General features: G+C 37.7%; 2 protein-coding genes across 5 annotated transcripts in view; one reads left to right on the top strand and one right to left on the bottom strand.

Annotated features, from left to right (window-relative positions):
• The window catches only part of EEIG2 (EEIG family member 2), a 25,137-nt gene extending 9,116 nt beyond the window's left edge, over positions 1–16,021 (top strand). For all 3 annotated transcript variants that reach the window (XM_064720015.1, XM_064720016.1, XM_064720014.1), the window contains 10 exons: positions 5,052–5,172; positions 5,795–5,824; positions 6,313–6,429; positions 7,587–7,633; positions 9,979–10,085; positions 10,618–10,713; positions 11,180–11,381; positions 11,463–11,590; positions 11,959–12,028; positions 13,569–16,021. In XM_064720015.1, the coding sequence (XP_064576085.1) occupies positions 5,052–5,172; positions 5,795–5,824; positions 6,313–6,429; positions 7,587–7,633; positions 9,979–10,085; positions 10,618–10,713; positions 11,180–11,381; positions 11,463–11,590; positions 11,959–12,028; positions 13,569–13,611 (961 nt within the window). In that variant the 3' untranslated portion in view covers positions 13,612–16,021. The remainder of the gene's footprint in view (positions 1–5,051; positions 5,173–5,794; positions 5,825–6,312; positions 6,430–7,586; positions 7,634–9,978; positions 10,086–10,617; positions 10,714–11,179; positions 11,382–11,462; positions 11,591–11,958; positions 12,029–13,568) is intronic.
• Positions 15,993–24,676, bottom strand: HENMT1 (HEN methyltransferase 1). 2 transcript variants are annotated; one of them, XM_064720017.1, is made up of 7 exons: positions 24,576–24,676; positions 23,799–23,927; positions 22,178–22,290; positions 21,094–21,228; positions 20,533–20,715; positions 18,784–18,961; positions 15,993–17,452 (listed from the first exon to the last, which is right to left on the bottom strand). In XM_064720017.1, exons 2-7 carry the CDS (start codon positions 23,910–23,912, stop codon positions 17,057–17,059), a joined length of 1,119 nt encoding a protein of 372 aa, XP_064576087.1. In that variant the 5' UTR covers positions 23,913–23,927; positions 24,576–24,676; the 3' UTR covers positions 15,993–17,056. The 2 variants fall into 2 exon arrangements, with proteins under 2 accessions (XP_064576087.1, XP_064576088.1); XM_064720018.1 differs by lacking the exon at positions 24,576–24,676 and adding an exon at positions 24,319–24,438.

Below are 24,676 nucleotides of genomic sequence, written 5' to 3'. Positions count from 1 at the left end.
CCTTTGTTAGGTGTTCCAGCTTTCTGCAGAAGATGTTAGATATATCAAAAAGTATATATATAAAATATCTATATGAATGGGATATTGCTCCCATTTTAGAAGACTATTTTCTACACTAAAAGTAACCCCAGGCTGTTAAATACTGTATTTTTATCAGAAGGACAGAGCTACCTGTATTAAGTTTAATCAGAGAGGGATCGATCAAAGGAAGCTTTAGGTGACAGAAGTCCATTTGCACAGCCACAAATGAATGCAGTCAGCAAAGGCAGGGGAGAGTGGAGAGCCTAAAATAATACTGAGCTCCAGCTATTCCCAGTCCTGTCACAGGAACCATCAGCCCATCAACGCCCATCTGCACAAGCCCAGGGACACACAGGCAGGTAGGGAACTGAAATTATGGGCTTGCACAAGGGGACACCCTCTCTGGGCCCCTCCCAGTGCTGTCCCAGGAGACCCTTAGCCCCATTGTCCAGGCAGGAAACCCATCATGTTGAACTAAAACTAAAGCATGTTTTGGACTGAGGGGGTTGCTCTCTATGAGACACATCATGGGATGCAAGGGAAGAGGCTTATTGTGGGACAATTTGGGGAGGAACTAAAGGTGGAGGAAGGGATGAGTTTGAGGAGGAACAAGTGTGGGGAGAAATAGGGAGTTAAGGGGATATAGGGCCAGTTGGATGTAGTTTGCTGGTTGGTATGTTTGTCTAATCTGTTTCTAATTAGTAATGTCTGCTGTATCTTTCTGATGAAGAACATTGTGACCCTTTCCTGGGGAAGGGCTCTCTGTTCGGTGTGCACTGTGGGGCAAGGAACGTCTCAGTGCCAGCAACTGGAGTCAAGAGTGTCACAGGGCTGCCAGCAGCAGGAGAGGCCACAGTGAGCACGCTCATGCCATGGGAGTGGGACTGTGGCTCACGGGCCCTGTGTGTCCATTGTGCCAGCAGCTACCCAGGGAGTGTGGCCAGAGCACTTGGGGTGCCAGCACCTGGAGAGCCCAGATGGGTCACAGCAAACGCCAGCCACGGGGGTGGGACCAGCCATCAGAGATCCCTGTGCCTGCACCTGGAGCAGAGGCTCTGGGGGCTGGAGTTGGACTGTGGGATAGCCTGGGAGCCATGCACAGGTCTCTGTCTATGGATGTGTCTAGCAGAGCTCTGTGCTGCTCAGCCCTAGCGGTGCCAGAGCAGGCCGGCTGTGCGTGCCCCCGGGCCGGCTGTGCGTGCTGGCAGCGGCGCTTCCCGGGAACACCTCCTCAGCCTCATTTCCCTCAGGCCATCCTATCAGTAGGAGAGATTTTCTTCTAAAATTAACAAGCAAAATTTAGGTGATTCTCTCATCAAATTACAGGCTTTAAAAGATAGTAATAATATTGTCATTTACCTCATGTAGCGAAAAAGCTGGTTTTTCACAGTATTTACAGCGAGTAGATAACTCATGTTCTGTTCACATGCTGTAAGATGCATTAGCAAACACCACTTTCTTTGACATAAGTGTACTGACCCAGCTGAATCCAAAAGTAGTTCTGGAAGTATTTTCATGTGAACAGACTGAATGGCATCTTAAAACAATGATCCCAATTTATTGTTTCTTTGGTGACCAATAAATCTAAAATAATTGCACTACAAACACAAGCAGTTTAACATAATCATCCCCATATGGCTAAAGATTCTAATAGGCTGTTAAATAAATCAAATTTTCTGATTAATAGAACACAGTCTTTTGGTAAATGTCCACAAGGAGTTTTGGCTTCTTTATTTCAGAGCCTCTCATGCTAAAGCTTTTCCATTTACCAAGAAAGGATTTTCCCCAGGACACTGAAGATCCCTAAAAGTGACTTATTTTTGTATTTGTAGCTATTTGCTGGAATCAGCCATTACTCATAGATTTTATCCATGTGGAAATGAACAAACAATCTGATAAACATAAACACGTTAAAAAGTAGTCCATCACTTGTAGCACTTTAGGATGAGGAGGTGACTAGAGTAGGATTTGTTGTCTATTATTTGAGTTTACTTTTTTCTTTATTATGTATCAGAAGAAAAATTCAATACTTTTATTCAACATTTTAAAAGGCAATTGTGTTCAGTATACAAAACATCTACAAATAAGGACCTGACTACAGCTTAAATCTTGCATTTGAAATTGAGTCAATGTGAAATTGTTCCTCTAAAGAAAAAACAGTGATGGTAACACCCTATAGTTTGGAGTCATTTTATCCTACAGTATCTGTTTATTGAACTTATTCTTGGTTATGTACTACTAACAGCATTTATTCAGTTATTCAAAGCACTACAGCCTAGTATGTATTCCAGTGCATCTTGGTAACTAAGATACGTTTTGATTAAGAAAACAACTGGTTTTGCTTTGCATGTGGTGAAGTGACGGGGAGGTTTGTAGGAAACTGACTCAGAACGGAAAGCTCTCCCCAGCCAGCGTGCTGCAGCACAGCAAGAGCTGCCAGAAGTTATCTGGGTTCATTTCCATAGCAGCCCATCAATACAGCTGTTTATTTTCTAAAGGCCTGGCACTTAACTAAGAATCTTATAAACTTAGATGTTACTGTTGAAGTTAAATGTTCTGATTATTTGACCTTTTTTCAGCACAATGGGAATAGCTAGATGGTACTCCTCTTTACAAAAAAATTTCCTGAATTAAAATACATCCATTTTTTCTTTTATATAGTGGAATTAGAAGAACTGTTTTGTGGGAATAGGGGCAGTAGGCTGGGTTTTAGTGGGGGTTTATTTGTTTAGGTTTTTGTTTGTTTTGGTTTTTTTTAATTGTGTACAAATTTTTCAAATATCTTTTGATTTATATGCCAGTGAAAGAATCTAATGATACTTTTTTTCTGACATCCTTATGAGAAGGAAGCAGGGTTACTGGTTTTGATTTTATTTTTAGAAAAATTAGACCATCAGTATCCATAACTGAATCCTTTTTACTGCCACTTCTGCTTTTTGTTTGCAAATCCTGACCTGTGATATGAGTGGACTGAGTCTATCAAAGGCAGAGTGGTTTTGTGCTATATTCCTTACTTGAACCATTATACCCATATAGTAGTATTGATATGTTGAAATAAATTCAAAATCCTTAAAGGTTTTAAGGACACTTACATTTCTCAAGCAGATGTTACTTATATTTCTCTTGCATTTACAAGCAAAAATGTGTTCAATGTTCACTGCATTATCTTTTGCTACAATGTGAGTGATGTCCAGAACACCAGGAATGTGCAGCTGCTTTGACTTTGCTGCAGAGACAGGAGGCTGTTCTGAGAAGCAGAAACAACTTGAACCATTATACTGAGTAGTACAAAGATTTTGGAACATTGCTTCAACTTTGAGTTTACAAAAACACTTTTTCAGTGGAAAAAAGTATCATTATTACTAATTGGAAATGTTACAGAAGCAAAAACACTCCAAGAACTTAGTGAAATGATGAGTAGCAGCAAAAGTGATGCTGTTATTGGTAGAGCCAGTGGTGTCCTGGGTGACAAGGAAAGGGTGGGAAGGATGATGATGACTGCTGTCCTACTTCTGCAACAAACAGATGTAATGAGAAAGGATTTTCTGACCTTTATGGATGACAAGTGAACTCTTTCAATTTAGTGGCAGTGTTTCATATGTGTCACAAATGGTAGCAGTTGTTATCCCTTTTAAGGGTGAATTTTACATGATGTCTTCTTGTCTAAGCCTGTTTCAATAGAGATGTGACTATTTGGAATTTGCCTTTTTGGAATTCTGGTTCTTCTGTATATTTAAATAACTCACATGACAGCAGGATGGGATTCATTTTTTCCCACAATACAGGAAAGCTTGCAATGTAAAACATCCCAGATAAAGAGTAGATCATGGTGTTTACAGAGCATGTTCCTTCCAGGTCACATGCTTGAATGTGACTCAGTGTTGTATCATCAGAATCTGTTAGTCTGTTGTGGTCATTACACTGACTCATTTTAGGCTGGCTGATTTATTCCCACCTTAGGAAGTCACAGTGCCTGTGAGCCCTGGAGCTGGCAGTCTCACCAGCACAGCAAAGAGAGCTTCTGTGAGCACCCTGCCGTTCTTCATTTTTCTATACACGTGATGATCTCTGGCTCCAGCTTCTGCAGAACCATAGGATTCTATCTGCTAAAGACATCAAACTGATTCTTCAATAATAAGCTGCTGGCAGAAGTTAGTGTAAAACAGGAATTTATGTATTAGGAAAATGGAAGAGGAAAAAGGAGACATATGTTTATATGTGAGGATGGTACTTCAGTGGTTAGACTGATAGAAGAAATTATCAGGGTTTTTTTTTTCTTTTAAGATACAGGGGTTTTCTAGTTGTCCTCCCTGTGCCTTTTCATTTTGGAGTCTGTTCTTGGTCAGAATTACCCAAACAGAATGTGTTCTGTCTGAGCTTTATAAAATGACATTCATAACTGAAAGCATCCTTCATCCTGCCAATACTGTCAGATTGTTATCCTCCTGTGAGAAACAGATCCCTTCAGATGTGTCAGATTATTTTGCTCTCAAATGGCAAGCTCACATTATGTAACTGCAATTCTCATTTGCCCCAAGTGCATTTCTTTGTCTCTGGTTATTGCACATAATCTCCTTTCCACTCTTCCAGGCCTCAAATTTATGTAGTTTTGCTTGTATGACGCTCCTTTTCTCTGAACTGAAAAACTACTTGTCAAAGATGCTGTTTTCAGCACATTACAAAGCTCAGCAGCTTGGGAGACAGTGTCTGGGAGCTGATGTTCAGGAAGACTTCACACTCGTGAGGCAAACTGCAGAAATTACACTCTCATTCGTTTGAAAAAACACATTGCTGTTGAACTCTTCTGGAGGTCTAATACTGTGTTCAAGGCCTGAAACAGTTATTAGTCATGCAACTGTTAAGTGCAGAATGGGGGATTATTGTTATTATTCACACCCTGGACCAGAATTTGCATGAAGTGGCCACTCTGCAAGGAGTGGAACCAGTGTTTGTTCTTGAGCTGTGTTATTGCAGTGTGTGGTTCTGAGTGCATGTGCAGCTAACAGTGAGCATATGCTCTCTGCTTGCAGGGAGGTCGTGCAGGCAAACTGTGTCCGCTGGAAGAAAAAGTTCTTCTTCATGTGTAAGATCAGTGCCAGTGCCGCAACAGGGATCCTGGATACCTGCACTTGCAGGGTGTCTGTGCGGAAGGTAAGCAGCTCTCTTCCCCCTCCTCTCCTCTTTCCTTGCTCGGTCTTCCTTGGTTTTGTTTTCATTTTTGAATGTCTGATAAACTTCATAAAGCAAATTTTAGCTGCAATCACACCAGGTATGCCTTTAGTCAAAATTTTGTAGCAATCTTATTACTTCCTTTACTTTGGCTAATTTATGGGGGGTTTATGTTTATATGAAGAAAACCCTTTTTCCAGCAGGGCAGCAAAGGAATTTCCCTTCAGTGTTTATAAAGTTAACTCTTGATTGGTATTTCCAGCTAGCAGCAGTAAGTTTAGAAGAATTGAACTGTGCTAAGTACCAGAATTTTGCATGCAGTATGTCCTACCTTTGGTGCCAGACCTTGTAAGAGCCCAATGCCAGCTGGCATCAGGCATTTGCTATTCCTCTCTCCAAGACATCAGTGTCTTGCTGGCCTGCTCCAAAGGCATTATGAATATTAAGGTCTAAATGACAACAGCATAGTCTAGCAAATGTGTGAGGAGATACTTCAAAATTAACACCTGCATTTCTAAAAAAAACAAAAACGAAGAAAAATCCTGAGTCAGTATATTTAATGGCTTAATGGTATATCTTTTTTCTTTTTTTTTTTTTCTTCTAGGAATTAAAAGGAGGAAAGGCATATGCAAAGGTAAATTGAGATATAGCTAATTTTGCCTACAGATAAGCTTTTCTTTCTTGCCATTTTATGCCCTTTTACAGTAATTCCAGAATAGGACTTAATACCCATGACTTCATAATGTACATTATAGTGACACAGTGCTGTTGGAACTTCCAATCAGTGTGTTTAATAAGTCTGTAACAATGTTATACCACCAAAACTTTTTTTCTTTCAGGCTGGTATGCGGAAAGGGTTAGTAAAAGTAAACATTTACATTAAATGATAAAGAAAACTCTCCTTATTCTTATTCTCTCTTGGCACTCTAAAATTTTTAACTGAAAATATAACTATGCTGAATTTTTTCTGGGTTTGTTTTCTGCTTTTTGCCTCAGTCCATTCCCTTAAATGGGCATTCTAATATTTGAATGAAACTGCTATTGAGTGGTACTTAATGTGTAATTAGCAAGTACCTTCATTTAGCCAAATGCATACTACTAATTGTCATTTTCTCTTAACAGCTGGGATTTGCAGATCTAAATCTAGCAGAATTTGCTGGATCGGGAAATACCACTCGTCGCTGTTTACTGGAAGGTTATGATACCAAAAATACAAGACAAGACAACTCCATTCTCAAAGTAATTTCTTTCCTTTATCATACTTAAAGTAATAAAGCAGAGAACAAGTGCTATTATTAAGCACTTAATGAAATTTAAAACTTATTTCCGGAACCTCTTTCGGAAGGAAAGCTATTTGAAGTAAAACTGAAAGTGTTGTTTAGAGACAATCATTAAAATCCACGCAATCAAAAATATAATTTGCCCTATCTTGAAATGGAGCTGGATAGCTGTAAAAGAAAAGCTTTTAAAAGGTTTTCCTAGTCTAAGGGGAGCTGAAAAATGAACAAGTTAATGTATGGTATCCTCAAGACTGGGCAACCCTCTGTGCATCTTTCTGAGAGTGAATCTATTAATTGGCTTATATATGTACAAGCCACCTCCAATACCTGGGATGAGTCCTGGGATTTTCCTGTTTTCTATTTGATAGTAATCATGCTAACAGTTGGGGAGAATTCTTGCAAGACACCCACTCTGATATCCTCTTCCCTTAGTCCAGGGAGTTAAAAAAACTGAATAAGCTCCATAAACCTAAAAATAATTACATATTAAAATTACTTGATTGTTTCAAGTAATTTTAATTTTCTTTTTCCTACTGGGACACCGGGATAAATTTTCCACATTATTCAGTATATGGTCTGTGCATGGATTTTCTGATCTGACAGTCCCAGACTGTCCAGAACACTTGTAATGGATGGCTTTGGCCTGCCTAACAAGCCTTCAATGCACTGTGTCCTATGGCTTATTTACCCTGTGTGCTTCTGCTGTCTCTGATGTTAGCACAACCCGTACTGAGAGCCAGCAGTTTGCTGAACACCCTCAGCAAAGAACAAACTTCAGCACCCACTGCTCTGAACAATGTTCTGTTTGATCATTCAGGTTTTAGGTTTCATGGCTTTGTTTTTCCCTTGAAGCCATCTTAATTATTAATCATTCTGAGATTCTCCTTGATATATGTTTCTTTTTCAGAATCTTGTATGTGTAACTATGTTACTTTAAATGGTATTTTGTGTTGTTTGTATGCCTAAGGAAAATGATGTTGTTTTATGCATGTGTGATTATGGCATTTTATTTTCATTAAATATAACATTTGTGGCAAATATAACTTATTTACATGACCACATATGTGTCACAAACAATTTTTTTCTTATGATGGATTTTGTTTTCTTAATATGTAGGTTTTGATCAACATGCAGCTGATGTCTGGAGACCCATGCTTTAAAACGTAAGTTTGCAAAAAATCCCTGTGGGATGTTTTAATCATGCATTCCATGTTGAGAATTACACTTCTAATTTGTGTTTTTACATCTCTCCAATCTGGCAACAGTATTTTTTTAAAAATCCACAAAAATATTGTATGGTAGCTGAATATTGACTAACAGTAAAATTGCTAGTAGAAGTGTCATAGTTCTTGCTGTTAGGAACTTGGTATCAAACACAGAATACTCACCTGTACATCTGTAATGTAAAAAAAACCCCACTTCAGGGAAACTGTTCCTGCAGCAACCTTATATAAATATACTTGATATGGGGTGATCTGACTAATACTTGTGTCTGGAAAATGTGCTGCTATACGTTTTATTCAAAAGTCTCAGATGACTTTGAAATATTCATTTGCAGAAAAACCCCCAACAAACAAGAGAAACGTGATGTGACTTAGTACAAGAGAAAGCACTTACAGATATTTACTTAGCAAAGACATTCTGCAGCTTGGTAAAAGATGCAATAGGTAACTTCTGAGGGGCAGGTAGCCAGGAGAATTCACTGTTATACACTGAGGATCTTTTGGCCTCATTGTCCTTACTCTGGAGTTAAGGAAGTGTAATAGTTGTGCTGTGGTTTTGTACCAGTCTGGCTTAGGTGATTTTCCACAGCACTCTTCAATGTCCCCTTACACCACTAAATGTCCTTTCTCTTCTCTTCTACTAACCTTTAATGAGAAGAATAGAACACTGAACAACTGTAGAATCCCATCTTGTGCTTACTGAATAAATAGCAAGAGGGTATTATCTGAATTTGTCTGATTGGCAAAACTTTTCTGTACCCCAAGTTACTGAGCACCCCTTTACTTCAGAACAACTTTAGTAGATTTACTTTAGAGTCAGCCCTACTAACAAATACATCACTGATAAACAATTCCTCAAAGGCAACTAATCATTAGTCTTGAATACTAACAAAGCAGTGTATTTGTTTTTTACTGCCTAGTACTGAAGGAGTTGAAATTAATACCTAAATAGCTTTCTGGGTTCCTGGGAAAAAAATCTCTTACTCAAATTATTCAGACTTGGCGTTTTCTTCCAAACTGGTGATATAACCATTTCCTGGAACATAAACTTTCAACACAAACAGAACAAACAACTTATCTAATCCAGATGTCCTTTGTAGAAGGAAAAATAAACCTTAAAACAGTTTCATAATCTGGCATCAAACTACATATTTTATGAAGAAGCCTAGAAGGCTTGGTGTTTGATCTGGGATGACATCCCTGAAACCATTCAGTTCTTGCTTTCAAATGTATGTTATGCAGTTAAGTCACACAGGCACTGTATTTCTGGAAGTGCTTTTTCCTTTCTCTCTTTACTTTCAAACATAACCTAAGAGGGACTATGATACTCTACATGAAGACAGTGACTAATTTATTGACTATATCAAATCTAAAAATGTCAACAAATACCCATTTGTATGCAGACCAACAGTCTGTTCCCAATGTAAAAATAACACAGCATTAAAAAATCCTGTAGGGAACACCTTGAAATGTATTTTGGTTGTATTTGCTTGCAAGAGATTGCTTGTACTTTGTCATTTTCTAATTAGTTTCTTCTGCACTAGCAAAACACAAACTAAGAGGTTTATTAATTTAAATAAGATCTCTCTTTGGGTCTTGGTATTAACTCAAACAAAAACTTGAGCTTTATTATAAGCTTTTAATATTGAAGTAAAATTTAAACTACATCATACATGATGCTTTTTGAATTTGCAGAAGGTAAAATTTAGATTGCAATATATGGAGATGGTGCCATAGGCCCTTTTATTAGGAGTTGGGAGGGTTATCAGCCCAGAATAATTTCCTGCTCTATGACAGGGATGAGACAATGCCAGGATTGTGTCACAACACAGAAGCCAACTAGGCCAACTGTTGTGCACATTGTGTATTTTTAAAACTTACCACCTTCTCATGTATTCCTTCAAGTACTGAATTACATATATTCTTAGTGTGTAAACTGTCCTGTGATTCATACACTTAAAAAAATAAGAAACAACTTCAAATTAAAGACAAATCACTCCACCAATCATCAGAAAAGGAAAAGCCTTTCCCAGGATCCCCAGAAGCCTGAGGGCTGAGCAGATGGATTCTGTAAAATGTCCTTAAGCTCAATAGCAAAAACTTCCTTTTTTTTTTCATTTTCCTTAATGGGGGACTAGGCACCATGTTTCCAGAAAATAACTGGTCTGTTAACCTGATGCACAGTATGAATGATACCAACATATTCGAAAGGAAAACTATGTGCTGATTATTTTGGAGGGATTACAGCAGAAGTACAGCAAATCTTAACCACCTTTTTCTTATAGGCCTCCTTCTACAGCAACATCTATAGCAATTGCTGGAGAATCAGAGTCTTTGCATGAAGACAGGAAAGGTGGAGAAAACTTAAAAGTAGCACATCTGGGTATAGCAGGTATAAAATAATGCTCTTAATTTTTCAATGCTTTTATAACTGGTCTCATAGTTTCAAGATGCTCAAAAGACTTCAAATCTGAAAGGGCTGCTGACAGTTGGCCTGCAAAGGAACGTTCTTACATGGTTTGTGAGTTTCTGCTTCAAACACAGCTGAAGTTTTTCAGCAGGTTAGCTTTTCAGACAGAAAACATCTGGCCCAACGTTCTGCTATGATACTGGAGAGAGAATGATTATCTCTTTAATATTGACACTAGACAAATCTACAGCTACATTTCACACAAGTCTGTCTAACCCAATAGTCCTCTCTGTTTTGCTCAGATACATATTATGATCTTTATTTTTACAAGAATGTATATTCATTAACATCCATGGCATTTTTGCAGCACCTGAATCTCCAAAAGGTTTGTAGAAAATCAGTGTCAAATCTCTAACCCCTCTGGGAAATGTGACTTTTGAATCTAATCAAGATTACTGTGAAAGTAGCAATACAGTTGGCTTTAGGAACACTGTGTGACTTGCCCATGTTGCAGATGTCTCATCCAAGAGTGCCTCAGTCCCAGATGAACTTGGTGCATGTGGACATTCCAGAACATCAAGCTATGCAAGTCAGCAATCAAAGCTGTCAGGTAGCTGTTCACAATTTTGTTATGAGTTGTTGGGGATTATTTTTCTAGAAGTTTCAGGTATGGCAATGATAACATGTTTTCCCTCTTAAAATTTACTGGATTCACTGGATTATCTCTTCAGATGCAAGACAGCTTTTTGCCTTTGTTCCCTCCAATTAATATATCTGGATGAGATTTTTACCTCTTCCATGAGAAAAAAAATGGAGCCTTAGATCTAAAAGCTTAAGGAGACTATATTTGTCATTCTAATTGTTCTGATATAAAACAGGAATTACTTAGAACACAAAGAAAATGGCAGGTGCTAGAATACAAAATCTGAAGTCAGTTTCTAGTTGATGTATGCACATACATTCATAGGGCTTTTGAAGGTCCCTTTATACAAAGATAAAACACAAATTCTGCTTTCAGGATGGACCTGGCCTGTCAAAAACATACCTAACCCATCTCTCCTGCATTTTCCCAACAGGATACAGCACATGTCACTCTAGGTCATCCAGTCTGTCTGAACTCTGCCACAGGAGAAACACCTCAGTGGGGAGTACCTCAGTGGGAAGTACCTCAACAGGAACTGGAAGTATTCTGGAGCCATGTGAAGAGACTGAGCCAAAAGTAGCTGAAGCTGATAATGATACATCCACTGAAGATGCACCACCAGAAAAACAATGCAGGTACACTGCATTGTTTCTGAAGGCCTTATCTAGTAAATTACTTTATCACATCTAAGAGCCTAAATATATTTATTTTTGCAGACATCCTGTAAAGCAAGACTCTGTGGAGTCACAGCTGAAGAGGGTTGATGCTACCAGAGTTGATGCTGATGATATAGTTGAAAAAATACTCCAGAGTCAAGACTTCAGTTTAGACTCAAGTGCAGAAGGTATGGAGATAAATAAGGAAGCTTACAGAAAATTTATGTACATTACAGGCCTCAGGAAAACCCACTCTCTTCACAGTCCCTGTTTGTATTCATAAGGACTGTGCTACATTTTCTACTCTATCTTACCTACCAGAAATTGAAAATACTCTTACATGACTCAGGGAGCTTTCCCACTTAAAGCCTAAAAGAGCAGGTGCAAATCTGTGACAAAGGTACTTCCTCCAACCTACACCATGAAGTTGCTTCTTCATTACCTAAGTATTTGCATCTGAAAGTGTCAGCTGCAAAACGGGTAGATTTAAAATTACTTGGATTTAGCTAGGACAGCATTAAAGAAAGCTAACCTATTTTAATCATTTGTCTTTTAGAAGAAGGTTTAAGATTATTTGTGGGCCCTGGTGGAAGCACTTCTTTTGGAAGCCACCATCTACCTAACAGGTATGTAGCCTGAACAACTAATCCATAGGCAATACTAAATAAAAATGCATCTTATACAGCAATTGCTCTGTATCTACATTCTTGACCTTTGTATCTTTCTACCATGTCTGTATCATTTAAAAGCACCAAAAGCTAGACTGTCAGTTTTTAAAATAGGACATATAGATTAGTTCCAAAACAGAACTGATGTCAATGTTCAATAAGAATCGTAACTTTCAGTTTCTGAAGAGTCTCAGTTCCAAGGTTTTCAGAAACAAGCAATGTTTCAGTATGGATGCAGGAAGCAGACACCAGTTTCAAAGGGGAGCTCTGCAGTCTGATTACGTTACTCTGGAGTGGGAAGAAGATTTTAAGTGTTTTACACATCTGCCTTTACAGAATCAAACTGGTACATCTTCCTAATAACCACCCTCATTTTCTTCAGTTTAGTTTTTCCCACAAATCCTGTTTCTTTTTGTTACATTACTTGTTTCAATGGCTTGTTCATCTTTCAACTATTTGCAGCCCTGAACTCTTTTGATAATCTGCTTCAGGCTATCTTATAGTTTAGAACCAGAGACTTTTTTCTTCTCTAAACCTTCTTCAGTCCTGATATATGACTTGACCTGAATGTGTTAATCTTCAGATGAAAAACCATGAAAACCAGGCAAGAATATGTTCTAATACTGTGTTTCTGCAGTCCAGTGTAACTCAACAGCTATAGCTGAAATCAGAACAGCCTCAGTATTTCAGCAATTACTATGGACTTGGGTATAAAGGCAGTTGATAATATATTAAAAGGCATAAAATAATTGCCTTTTATACATGCATGTAGTACTAATGGTTAAATTAATTGGCTCATCTGCAAACTGGGCACACCAATACCTGTGTAGGACCACATGAAAGGGTACAGAACACACTCCTGTAGCACACAGAGATCTGTCCTAATGGAGCTGCCAGAAGAGTCCAGGCACAATACTGTACCAAGGCAGAGCTTGCCCTATGAATTTTTTACATAGTACTGCAATTTGCTGTGGAAACCACCCACTATGAGCTGTCATGTGGGAAGTGAGGGAGTTTTGTTTACAATTCAGAGTGAACAAAAAACTGAAGATGTTTTTCTTGTATCTTAATGTAAGATGACAATCATTTTTTGAGTTTTTTAGACACATTGACCTGTTTATGTATAAATGTATATAAAGAGTATTAGCTGCATATGATACAGCTATGGGGATAGATACCCTAAACGTGATGTTTAAAAAATTCTAGTGAAGTTCAACAGTAACTTCTTGTTCAGTAACATTACTCTTTGTTCATTTTGACTGTAGTACAACAAAATCTCTTTAGTGCATTAAAGAGTAGGTGACTCCATGGCATGGTAATAATGACAAATGTTTTCTACCCTTCTCATTTAGCTGGTTTGGTATTTGCTGTTTGTTTGGTTTTGTTGGTTTTTCTTGGGAGGAATGGCATGTTTAATCAATACACTTGCTGATATGTGATACTTGCTATTTAGCTTCCATTTAAATGAACACTGAACTAACTTGTTTCAAACTTTCAGAGGAGGATCTGGAGCATACGAGCAGGTGGTGATAAAACGCTAAGCTGGAATGTCAAATGAGGAAAACTTGGAGCTCTGGTTTTGATACTTCTGGTATTGTTTGCTCTGCTGCAAGAGCTGAGAAAGACTAAACGAACTCAATGTGATCTTTTTCTGAAAAGCAGTGGAATGCCTCTTGCTCATAGAGCATCATCTTCTGTGGTATGAAGGCAATGTTCAGCTATGTGTACCTTGTGAGAGCACTTGGACCCTTTTTGTAAGCTCTGTCTGATGTTGGTGGAATTACTTAATTTCTGTGAAACATCTGTGGAAGCATGTCCCATTTCAATATAAGAGATCACTTGCAGTGATGGACTTTGTTTTTAAAGAAACTTTGAAAGTTGGTCTTAAAAGAACCTGAAAAAAGTCATTTACTGAATTTGATCCTACATGCCATTTTAGTTTTACAGAAGCTAATTACTCCTATCAAGTCAGTTTTTATCAGGTCAAAGTTATGGCCTCCAAAAAACAGGCCAGCTATGTTTTAACATAACCAAAACTTTCTCTTAAGAGTACTGAGCACAACTTCATTGTAAGGTTCAACAGAAGAGGTGAATGTCACGTGCATTTAAAACAAACCCCCAAAACTAAATCGATTTAAACCAGCCACTAATCAGTTGTATTTACGGTAAATTAAGGCCACAGGTTTAAATGCATCAAATGTGACTTTTTTTGTTCAAGTGATGAAAAAGGTGGGATTCCACACCAAAACACTAAGACACAATAGCATTTTATTAAGAAAGCTGCCTTGATTGTTAAATCTGGAGTTCAGCAGCTGCTCCCACAGAAACTCACTTTGATAATGCATGAGATCCAATGGGACGGTACTGTTTACAAACCTAGTCAGTAGTTTACTACCACTTAATTTTTTTAATTGTAGTTTAATCCTTCACAGTCAGTGCTTTGCTTGTGTTTTGAATGTGCCTTGTGGGATTGGGGGTGTACAGGGAGGCTAGACCATTTATTAAGGAACTTAAGCTTTAAAACTAGGTAAACATCTATATATGCTATTATTGATATAACTTGTTAAGAGAAGCACTTTATTGCAGACATACTCTGCACACTGAAAAAGTCTTGGTGTGCAACAGCTTTGTTGAACATTTCTTTTGCTATCTGTCCACTGTTACATTAGGTCAATGTACTGTATTTAAATTTGCACAAGTAGTGATTTGCCTGACAGGCAAGAAAGAGCTCTTTAAATTTTCATTTGGAATATGAAAGAATCCTTTTTTAAAGGGATGTGTTGGGTAACAAATAGGTGTAATTAACTGTAAACTGCAAATTACTTAATTTTTTTTTTTTAATTTAGTGGTACTGTTTATCAGTTAAGGTCTGGAATAAGTAAAAATAGTGTCGTCACTTTTGAAAGCTCAGAATGCTTCAGGTTTTGCTCAGAGTGATGTTTGACACCTTTTTATTGATGTAAAAGTAGGCCATATTTAATAGGTTAAATTAGCAAACTTTGTATTCCAGAAATCCACAGTAGAATTATTGAACTTTTATTTGTATTTTTAATGAAATTTCAGCCTTCAAAGCCAGAATGCTGTTATTGAAAATGATGAATATGAGCTATTTCTCAGTTTTGGTACTTGCATACTTTTATTTCTACTGTTAATTATAACCTCTTTAGAGTGTCTAATTAGACAAAAGAATTAATACAAAGATTCTATTTTAGCTGCTCTTAATAGAAGTGTGGTATTATCAGTTTCTGTTCTCCACAGGAATTTTAAACAGAAACTACTCAACTGCTGGTATACAACTCTCAGAACATTACAGTCTCCTTTCCTGTTATATAACCAATTCATACCAAAAAATCCCATTGCAAGCAAAAGATGCCAGAAATTTGAATACATTCTTTGCTTTCAGTACTCATTGACACTGCTATACTTCTTGACAAATCCATTAAAACTAGTAGTAGTTAAATGGTAGTTTACTTACATTAACTAGGAAAACTACATGTAGTTTGAGGAAAACAGACTTTTAAAAAACAGTGTACAGCTGCTTATGTAATTCCCAAGGGAATTTCCATAGCATTTTATGTTAAACAACACAGCTGATGGTCATAGATTAGATAATTTGTTTACTAGAAACAGTATTGTCTTGCCTGAGCAGATTTAAGTAATAAGGAAATTGACATAGAAATTCAGCTTTTCATAAAACTGTATCTTAGTAATTTATTCTTCTGACTTGACTTACAACTCTTCATGAAGTGATAATCTCATTGTGCATCATGTAAGTGGAACATAACCTTCACATCTAGGTGCTGTATTTTCTTTTTTGTAAACTATGTTATATGAATACTGGAGATTTCCATGTTGCAAACTGTTTGGGATGTACTGGTGGATTATGTTTTTTAACTGTATTTGAATACAAATCTCTCGGACATTCAATAAACTCATGTCTTCAGCTTGGAATCTATTCCTAAAGAATTGTCTCTTTTTCTTCAATGCAAAAAATTACAAACTTAACTGGAACTTTGAGTCCATTCAGTTTCTCTTCCAGTTAAGGATTTCTTTTTAAAATGCTTTGCTTTTTTCTGCTTCTGTGTTATCACAAAGTGACATCTATATTATCAGGAAAATGTGTCATTTGGATCCCATTCTTTTTCTAATCTAGAAGGAAAATTTTAAATTCAGAACACTGATCAGAAGTGTTCTGTTCAACTATTCTGACCATAACCAAACAATCAATACACACATTATTTCCCTTATATTCAGGATACTGCACTCTTTTCTTGATGTTGGTGTTGGAGGGGTTTTTTTGGTTGTGTTGTGGGGTTTTGTTCTTGTTAAATTTTTCCCATCTACTCTATTTGGATTTTACAGTTTTGAACAAAAGCTGCACGTGAAAACACAGAAAATTTTTCAACTACACCAGAGATAGGTTAGCATTCACAATTACTGCAGTTCTTTAATTTTTTTAATATTCTTTCAAAAACAGAACAAATATGCCAGTTTCATATTTCAATTCAGCGGGAACAACATTTGGTTTTCATCAAGGCTATGTACTCATCTTGAAAAAGGCATCTATAAATTTTAAAGAAATTAAGAAAAAACTTGCCCTAAACTTATGTCTGACTCACATTATCCAGCACAACACAGTAGATGGTAAAACAAACTATCCTTGATACTAACAAGAGACTACCAGAAATAATCTAGTAATGATAGCTACAATAAAGCAATAGAAAGCAAACAGAAATGCTTCATTTTCTTCTTGGGAATGAATTCTTTCCTTTTAGCCCCTGATACTCACTTGAAACCCCTATGAGTTACTGTTACCTTTGTCAGAAGCACTCACCTTCACTCAGGGAGAGGTGCTGACAGATAACTACCACTGATGGAAGGTTAGAAAAGCTTTTGTGCTCTAGTTAGCATACAGAACATACCATTTGACAGCTTCTAAAAAACCACTTTCATTGTTTCAGCTGAACTTGGTTTGAGAAATCTGATCTAATTCTCTTCATTTTCATGTTCAATATTGAACATCACAGCAGAACCATCACTGCTCAGTGTGACCTTGCCTGCAATAAGCTTGCATAACTTCTCAAAGGTACCACAAAGTCGATTCACTTTGGGAAAAGAAAAGATTGTTCTGAGAGGTATGTAAACCTCATTTCCACTGACAAATGGTTCCATGTTTTTTTCAACAACCACTTTTCCAAGATAGTCAGAAAAACAGTCCATTGAAAGTTGGAATTTGGGTTTTCTCTCAGGATCATCACTGTACTCCTGACGTTTTGACATTAAACGGTGCTTAATGATTTGGGCTGTGAAAATAACTTCACTGATCACTGCATTCTGCAAGTACTTCTCATCTTTTAGACTTGGGTACACTGCTTTGAAGACCTTTACAATATACAAGAAAACATAAAATGTTTATCACTATCACAAGCTCAGATTTTAACATCTGCTGTCCAAAAAAGCTGCTAAAATGGGAATATAATTTTTTATTCAATCCTGTTTTGCTTATTAAACAGTTTGAGGTAACAAAAACTAGGCAATATGAGCTGGTTTTCTTTATTACAACTATGCTGGCAGTTAATTGAACTTAAACAAACACCCCAAAACCCAACAGGCAATACCTGCAAGATACACTTATAGATCAGGCAAGGTAAAGCCCTGCAATTCTTCACCTCTTTTCAATAGTTTTCTTACTTCTCACATTATGGAGTTCTGGGGACAGTTTTATAGTGATGGAGATTCTAAACTAGTTCTGAATTGTCATCTGGAAACCAAGACTACAGCATGTCATTTGTTGTTTTCAGAGTCAAACATTAAATATGCTCTCACAGCTGTAAGGAATGCTAAAATAAATTGTGACATCAAAATCTGGGGAACTGTAGTGTGTTACTGAGCTATACTCCAAGGCAATTAAGGAAACTAAGCAGGCAATCTCATTCCCACCAGGTTATATGAAGTGTTTTGTACCAATGAAGTTCCACTGTCTATAATTATTTCTTACTTTCCAATTACACCTTGAAATGTTGAATTATTCCTATAAATTAGTTACCTTATAAAAATTAATTTTATAAGAAATACACAAAATTAACACTCTTGTTTAATCTCAAAGGATACCCATGTCAAAACTCTGCAAAATGACCCTATAACAGGAGCTAATGAAAGCAATTTCTAGTACATGTCCATCACCTAGATGTATTTCCAAGTCTGGTGAGCATTAAAGAATATTTCATTAATCTGTTAAGGGCAATAGATGACAGGTGACATTTCACATGCATAGAAATTTCCAATACAGGAATTACAAATGTTTTTTATAGCTTGGAAGCAATAAAAGATAAAGCCATAACACAACTTTACGTTTCAGTTCAGGTCACATTTATCAAGACATGGGTTTTTAAAATTTTTTATGTATCTGAAAAATCTGTGTCATTGCCAACAGCCACCTAATAAATAAATAAATTTAATGACTAGAGGAAAAATAGCTGGCAGGAAGGAACAATTTCATTGCAAGGACAGGTGTATCTTAAGATAAGAATGATTATCCATATTGTTATTTAGCAAACACCCTAAAAGTTTAAGGCCTCTGTACAACTGCAAACACAAAGACTGAGACTGTCTTGCTGTGATTATCAGCAGTATTTCCTGGTAACAACCCCACAGGCAGTCATAGGCAACTTTACTCTTTATTCACACCTCTAAAGGAAGAAAACAATACTTACTGTTTTGTAAACTGCTTCCATGGGTTTCTCAGACTGAACAGATTCAGCACTTTGAGGGTATTTTCTAAAAAACACACCTATTTGGGTACAAAACCCAACCTTCTCCATTCCTGTTGGTGGGTGCCCGACACCAGTAAATTCCACTGAGTAATCATAGCATCTAGCAGTCTCTAGAGCCCTAAGAAAGACCAATTATTCCAATCATATGAAATATTCATCTTTCCATGTGATAAAGAAAGAGCCATTCTTAAGGAGAATCAAGACTCTAAGGCTGCAAAGGCTTGAACATAATTTCTCTAACAATACTCCCAGGCCTGAAGATAAGCACTGTCACATCTTGTTGTACCAGAGCTGTAAGATGCTTACCATAATCTGAATCATTTAGTATCAGTAATTTAGCCATCCAAACATTACTGTTTCTTCTACAAAATGTGCATGAATGTTAATGCTCACAGCTGCTTACTCACCAACCTGGAAGTCAGCTAAAATCTGATTATCAAGAACAAGCTTATTTGAGAAGAACCCATGAAAAATAAACATACACACCTTTAAACCACAAGAGACCAGTTAATAGAGAAAGTGTGGTTTGCTGTAAATATAGCAAGACTAAAATCTACCTAATCCAGGTTACAACACTGTATATAACACCTAAATGAAAAGTATCTTGTATCATCAGCCAGTGTGAACAAATGGGGCAGGAAACCAAAACTGTGCTACCTACCTGCACTATTCTCCATGGAAAAGAAGAAAAGTAAATTAATATCTCATGTATTTTAGAGAATAATGAAATATTTCTATTTCACAACACAAAGGCTTCCTCATGTTTACAGCTCAGAAAATGCCCACATTTCTTCAGTGATACCAATATTTTAAATTCATATCTATCTAAAAGCAAAATCTAAATATACTTGAAGCCACAGAAATTTTCTCTAAGGTATTCTAAGGTAGCTAATTACAGGCAGGTTTTAGTATTGTTATGCAGGGAAAAATACATGCTTCCAGCTTTGCAAAACCATTTACTCAAAAATCACTGGATACTTTAAAGTGTATGGCAGAAACGAGGGGCAAAATTTCCAGGACAGCTACACCAAGAGTTGGCTACTGAGGTATGGCATTCTTTACTGTACCATGTATTTTCTTCCACAACTGCTTGACAGCTGAATGTTATCAGAGCATCCCATTGTCTCTTTGTTTTATTTTTTTTACATTCCTGATATTAAGGGTAAGCTAGATCTCATATAACCCTCTGTCATGTGCATATGATCTGCATTAAATCCCTCATTGTGCCATGATCCATTAAACTATCCTGTGTTCAACATGCTGTGGCTATCTGATAAATCTGCTTGCATACTCTTACTGAGTGCTTTGATTACACACCATATAAAGCAAGCCCATTCCTTGGATTTTATGAAGAATTTCTATAGCAGGGTATTATGCAAAAATATTAATTGATACCTTATCTTTCAACTGTGTTAATTGTGATAAAGATCTATAAAGAGTAAGTAAAAGTTTTAAATCTTTTTTTGCACAGCAGTTAAAGTAAAAGCCAATTGAACCACCATCATAAAATACAAAATCCACAGAAAATGCTTAACCACTCTCAACAGCAAAGAGACCACCAAACCAGGAGGTGACACTTCACTGACAGTAAACCATACAAGTGACCCATTCTGAAAATGCACAGCAATTCAACTGCTGGGCACTCAGAGCTGCATCATGTGCACCCAGCATATGATGTTCAGTACTTACCAGCTTTGAAACTCTGCTTGGCTCCACTCGAATTTGTGGTCTGGATGCCTGTATAACATCACTCTTGGAAGCAAACAGTTGAATTCAGAATTTGGAGTGCTGATCACAACTATGCTTGGAGCCATGAAACCAAACACCACCTCAGGAAACTTCTTCAGCTCTGATTCTTCCAGGTGTTCTATTCTGAAAAGGGTAAGTCGATGACTTGGTTTAAAAACACACTACTATAATCTTAACAACCAGTCAAAAGAACCCCAAACCCCTATGGGTAACTTGTAATTTTACACCTATCTCTGCAACATGAGCACTGGCACTGTGGGATTTTGCCTGAGCAAATCTCTTGCATTTTGTACTTTTTCATCAGTATGCTCTTCCTGCCATAAGCACTACCTAAATTACTTAGCATGATTAATTTAAACACAAGTTAGGAGCCACTCTTCTACTTTCTACTTTTCTAATTCTACTCTTCTGCTTGAAAGGTTTGATCAAGTCTGTTTGGAGCAAGGACAAAATTCCAAACTGAACTCTAAAAAAACCATTCTGTATTGTGCTGATACTCACAGTTCAATACACGTCACCAAGTCAAAACCAAGCATGCAAGGATCTTTGTGGGCAACTGAACCATGATGCAAGGTAACAGTCAGGGATCTTTCAGATGGCTGCAAATAATCAACAGGAAGAGGAGACAATGTATGCCTACAAAAGTATTAAAAATATCATGTTACAGGAAGCACCTTCAAACGAGATAAATAGTGCATGAAAATGAGCTAGCTAACACCCTGCATAGATACCTCATGAATTTCAAAAAGGTTTACTTGACTTGGATATAACAAAGAATATGCAATACAAACACTTCTAACTACCTATCATAGGACAGAAAGAGCAGAAGTTAATGCAGAAACTGTCCTTTGTTTACAAAAATTTCCATTATACTCTCAAGTCACCTGGAAAGCCACTTATAAATTCTGATAATAGTTAAATTCCAGATACATAGTAAGTCCAGTTTAGACAAGCCTTGCAGGGTTTTGGGGGGAGTTTTGGGCAAGCATATTCCCTATTTTTTCCAAGTAAAATACACTGAGAAACCAAGTACATGTGCAAATTTCATTCTGAAGTACAGCATTAGACAAAACACAGAATAAATATTACATATAAAAGGTTACTTCTCCTCATTCTTGAGAAAGAGTGAGAGAAAACATCCAGATCCTACAGACTCAGTGAAATTGTGTTAATCTGCTTTCAGTAAATCTACATTCATCCCTTGGACCAACGCTTCAAAGATCACATAAACCTCTCATTTTAGAGAGGTTCTAAACCAGACCCCACACACTGAGCTAACCTTCCTATTTCAAAATGCTAAACAAGTCCCCACCTTGGTGACTAAAGTTCCATGTACATCTCAAAAAGATCAAAACTGATCCTTCTGAAGACAATGATGTCACATATAAGCATACACAGATATTCCTAACACCATGCACTAGTGCCTTTACAAACAGTGCATGTCCCAGATGTGCACACCCTGAGGCCTCTGCAAGCAGGGGGAATGACAGAGCAGCTTTTGGTGAGCTCCTGGCTCCAGCCAGGTGAACCCACCACACCACCAGGTAAAGACAAACACAAACCTCAAAGCGACCAAAGAGCTTACATTTTCTCTTTCATTACATTTGCACAGATATCTAGCCCAGCTAACACTTCAATGCAACTGCAGAATTTCAGCATCCAGAGAAGGCTGCAATCAGCACATCCTAAATCTGCCACCTGCAAATTAGATATTAAAAAATGTATATATGTTATATAGTATTAAGTAATTTCGGAGACTTGCATAAAATTAAAATTCCATACTTATCAAAATAACTTTTTAATACAAAGCATTTCAGAATTGTAATTAAAATTTACAGCTGTAAGCAAGCAGGATAGATGCAGATTTGAAAATTCTTTTTAAAAATGTACATGAAGATGCTGCAAGATTTTTTAAAAAGAATTAACCTTTTGTTACTACAGCTATAAACAAGTACATTTAGGACATCCCACCGACTCTGGAGAACGTCTTCCACATGAGCAACAGAAAAGTATGATTTAAATACAAAAGCTGCAGCAATTTTCACATTCACCACTGCTTTTCACTGGGCTGTTCTCCCTCCAAAACACTGAGAACAGGCTCACCAGCAGCCAAGTTAGCAGCAAAGAATCTGCATAAAACAAGTTTACAAGCTCAGTCTAATGTTTAAGTGGGGAACTTTGGGGATATTCAGACCATGAAGTCAAATAATAAGGCAGTCTTTCCTGTAAGCTAAAGAGATAGTCGAGTATGTAAACCAACTCCCACTGTTCTTTCTCAGGCTCAGCCAAGGTTGAAGCACACTGCTGCTCCCAATGTGAAAATCCTGAGTTGTTTCTACCCAGTTTATCTACCATCTGTGTCAACAGAAAGTTCACCCTCCCACATCCTAAATCAGAAAATGAAAATCCAAACCTTTAAAGACAGATGCAACACTGGTGAATATGTTCTATTTTAAAGCATATTACAGTGCCATGGTATCATACTGGATTAGATTTTTATTAGCTACTAGAAGTATGATTACATAAGTAATGCAGGTGCATCCGTTTCTTGCGTGCTCCCTGAGATATTAATATCACTTGAAGGGTTAAACATTGCAGACTTGAGAAGATCTTTTTGGAAAGGAAATGGGGAAGACACATTAGAAGAGAGCAAACACTACAGAATATTATTTAAACAATTTAGCTTTTCACAGTGAGTAGTAAAACAAAAGTTCTGGTATCCTGGGGGGACACAGGTGACAAGACAGCTAGAGGGTCGCAAGATCTTAAGAAAGCGGAGATGAGTTAGCCTCACATAATCCCACACTCTCAATGTCACTTCTCATCTGAGACTATCCATGCAAATGATGAAATAAACCTGACACACTACATGGAACTAACAGCTCTGGAAAGCAAAACCCAACTATGAGGGAAACAACTTGAACCAAATTTATATTAAAAACAGAATGCCCACTACATTCAAAAACAATCCAAGGCATTTCTCTTTTTTAAATATTCTCTTCTTCCTGTCAAGTAACATTAATTTTATGCAACCCTGCAAAACAACATATCACAAGGCATCTGCTAAGGACATTCAGTTTTAACACTCCTTCACTACTATTGTTTGGTAATTAGGTCAACAGGTTATTTATGCATTTTGTGTCCCCGAGACGCCAAGTGTGAATTTACTTCCAAGTTAATAACCTAAAGAGACAAAACATACCAACCTTCTTAGGTTTGTACTTCTCCACTAAATCTTTAACAAACTGGTAGCGTTGTTTGTACAAAGGAGGTTCAAATTTAATAATTTGCCTAAACTCTTCTTTGAAGTTCTTATCCATAGTATTCTGGGAATCCTAAAATAAAAAGTTAACTCTTATTTTCTGAAGCACTTCACAATACATCCAATTACAAAGTTTGGTGTTTTCAGTGGTGTTTGAGTCCCAATTAAGCAGGGGCAGACCTGAGTTCTATTCAAAGAATGACAAAAACATTGGGATTAGCATGATTAGGCTGTTCTCTCCACACGTAATTATGAAAATAACCTTATGCAAACGACTATAAATCACATACAAATCCAAAAAAGCAAATTTCATAATCTGTCACTCTCCATCCAGCACACCTGGACAGAGACCATAACCAAACACTACAACCAAATGCATCTGGGCCAAGCCTGCGCGCAACTTGATTGTTCTACGAGGTCTTTTACACACAAATAAAAATATTATTTTGTGTATATATACGCACAAAAGCCGGCTCGGTGTTCAGGCCAGTCCCTCGCCGCCCCAGAGCTCAGTGGGCCTGCTGGGCTCCCCTCAGCAGCGCCCGCCTGAGGGGCACCCGCGGCACGCCCGCCTGACCCCGCCGGCTCCTCAGCCGCCCCGGCTCCCGATCCCAGCCGGCTCCCGACCCCAATATCCACTGCTCCCGACCCCCGAGAGCCACCACCCCTGGGCCCCGAGAGCCCCTGCCCTTTCCGGGGCTCCCCCGTGCTTCCCGTCCACCTTCTCTCCCACGGCGAGCTCCCGCCTGGCACAAGCGGCCGCCCCTACGGGGGTGCGGCACCTCCGGGCAGCGCCGGGAGCTGCAGTGGGCAGCCCCCAGT

The sequence above is a fragment of the Zonotrichia leucophrys genome, chromosome 8 (genome assembly GCF_028769735.1).
Source record: "Zonotrichia leucophrys gambelii isolate GWCS_2022_RI chromosome 8, RI_Zleu_2.0, whole genome shotgun sequence".
Taxonomy (NCBI): Eukaryota; Metazoa; Chordata; class Aves; order Passeriformes; family Passerellidae; genus Zonotrichia; species Zonotrichia leucophrys.
The sequence above is the reverse complement of the archived record's forward strand: the minus strand, read 5'-3'. Positions and strand labels throughout refer to the sequence as shown.

Excerpts from the sequence above, each read along its gene's own strand:
- HENMT1 (XM_064720017.1), bottom strand. The coding sequence starts at position 23,912 with ATGGATAAGAACTTCAAAGAAGAGTTTAGGCAAATTATTAAATTTGAA. Across the intron at positions 21,229-22,177 it reads AATGTAATGAAAGAGAAAAT|GCATACATTGTCTCCTCTTC; the intron begins GTAAGCTCTTTG and ends ATACTTTTGTAG. Across the intron at positions 18,962-20,532 it reads CAAGCAGAGTTTCAAAGCTG|GGCTCTAGAGACTGCTAGAT; the intron begins GTAAGTACTGAA and ends GGTCTTTCTTAG.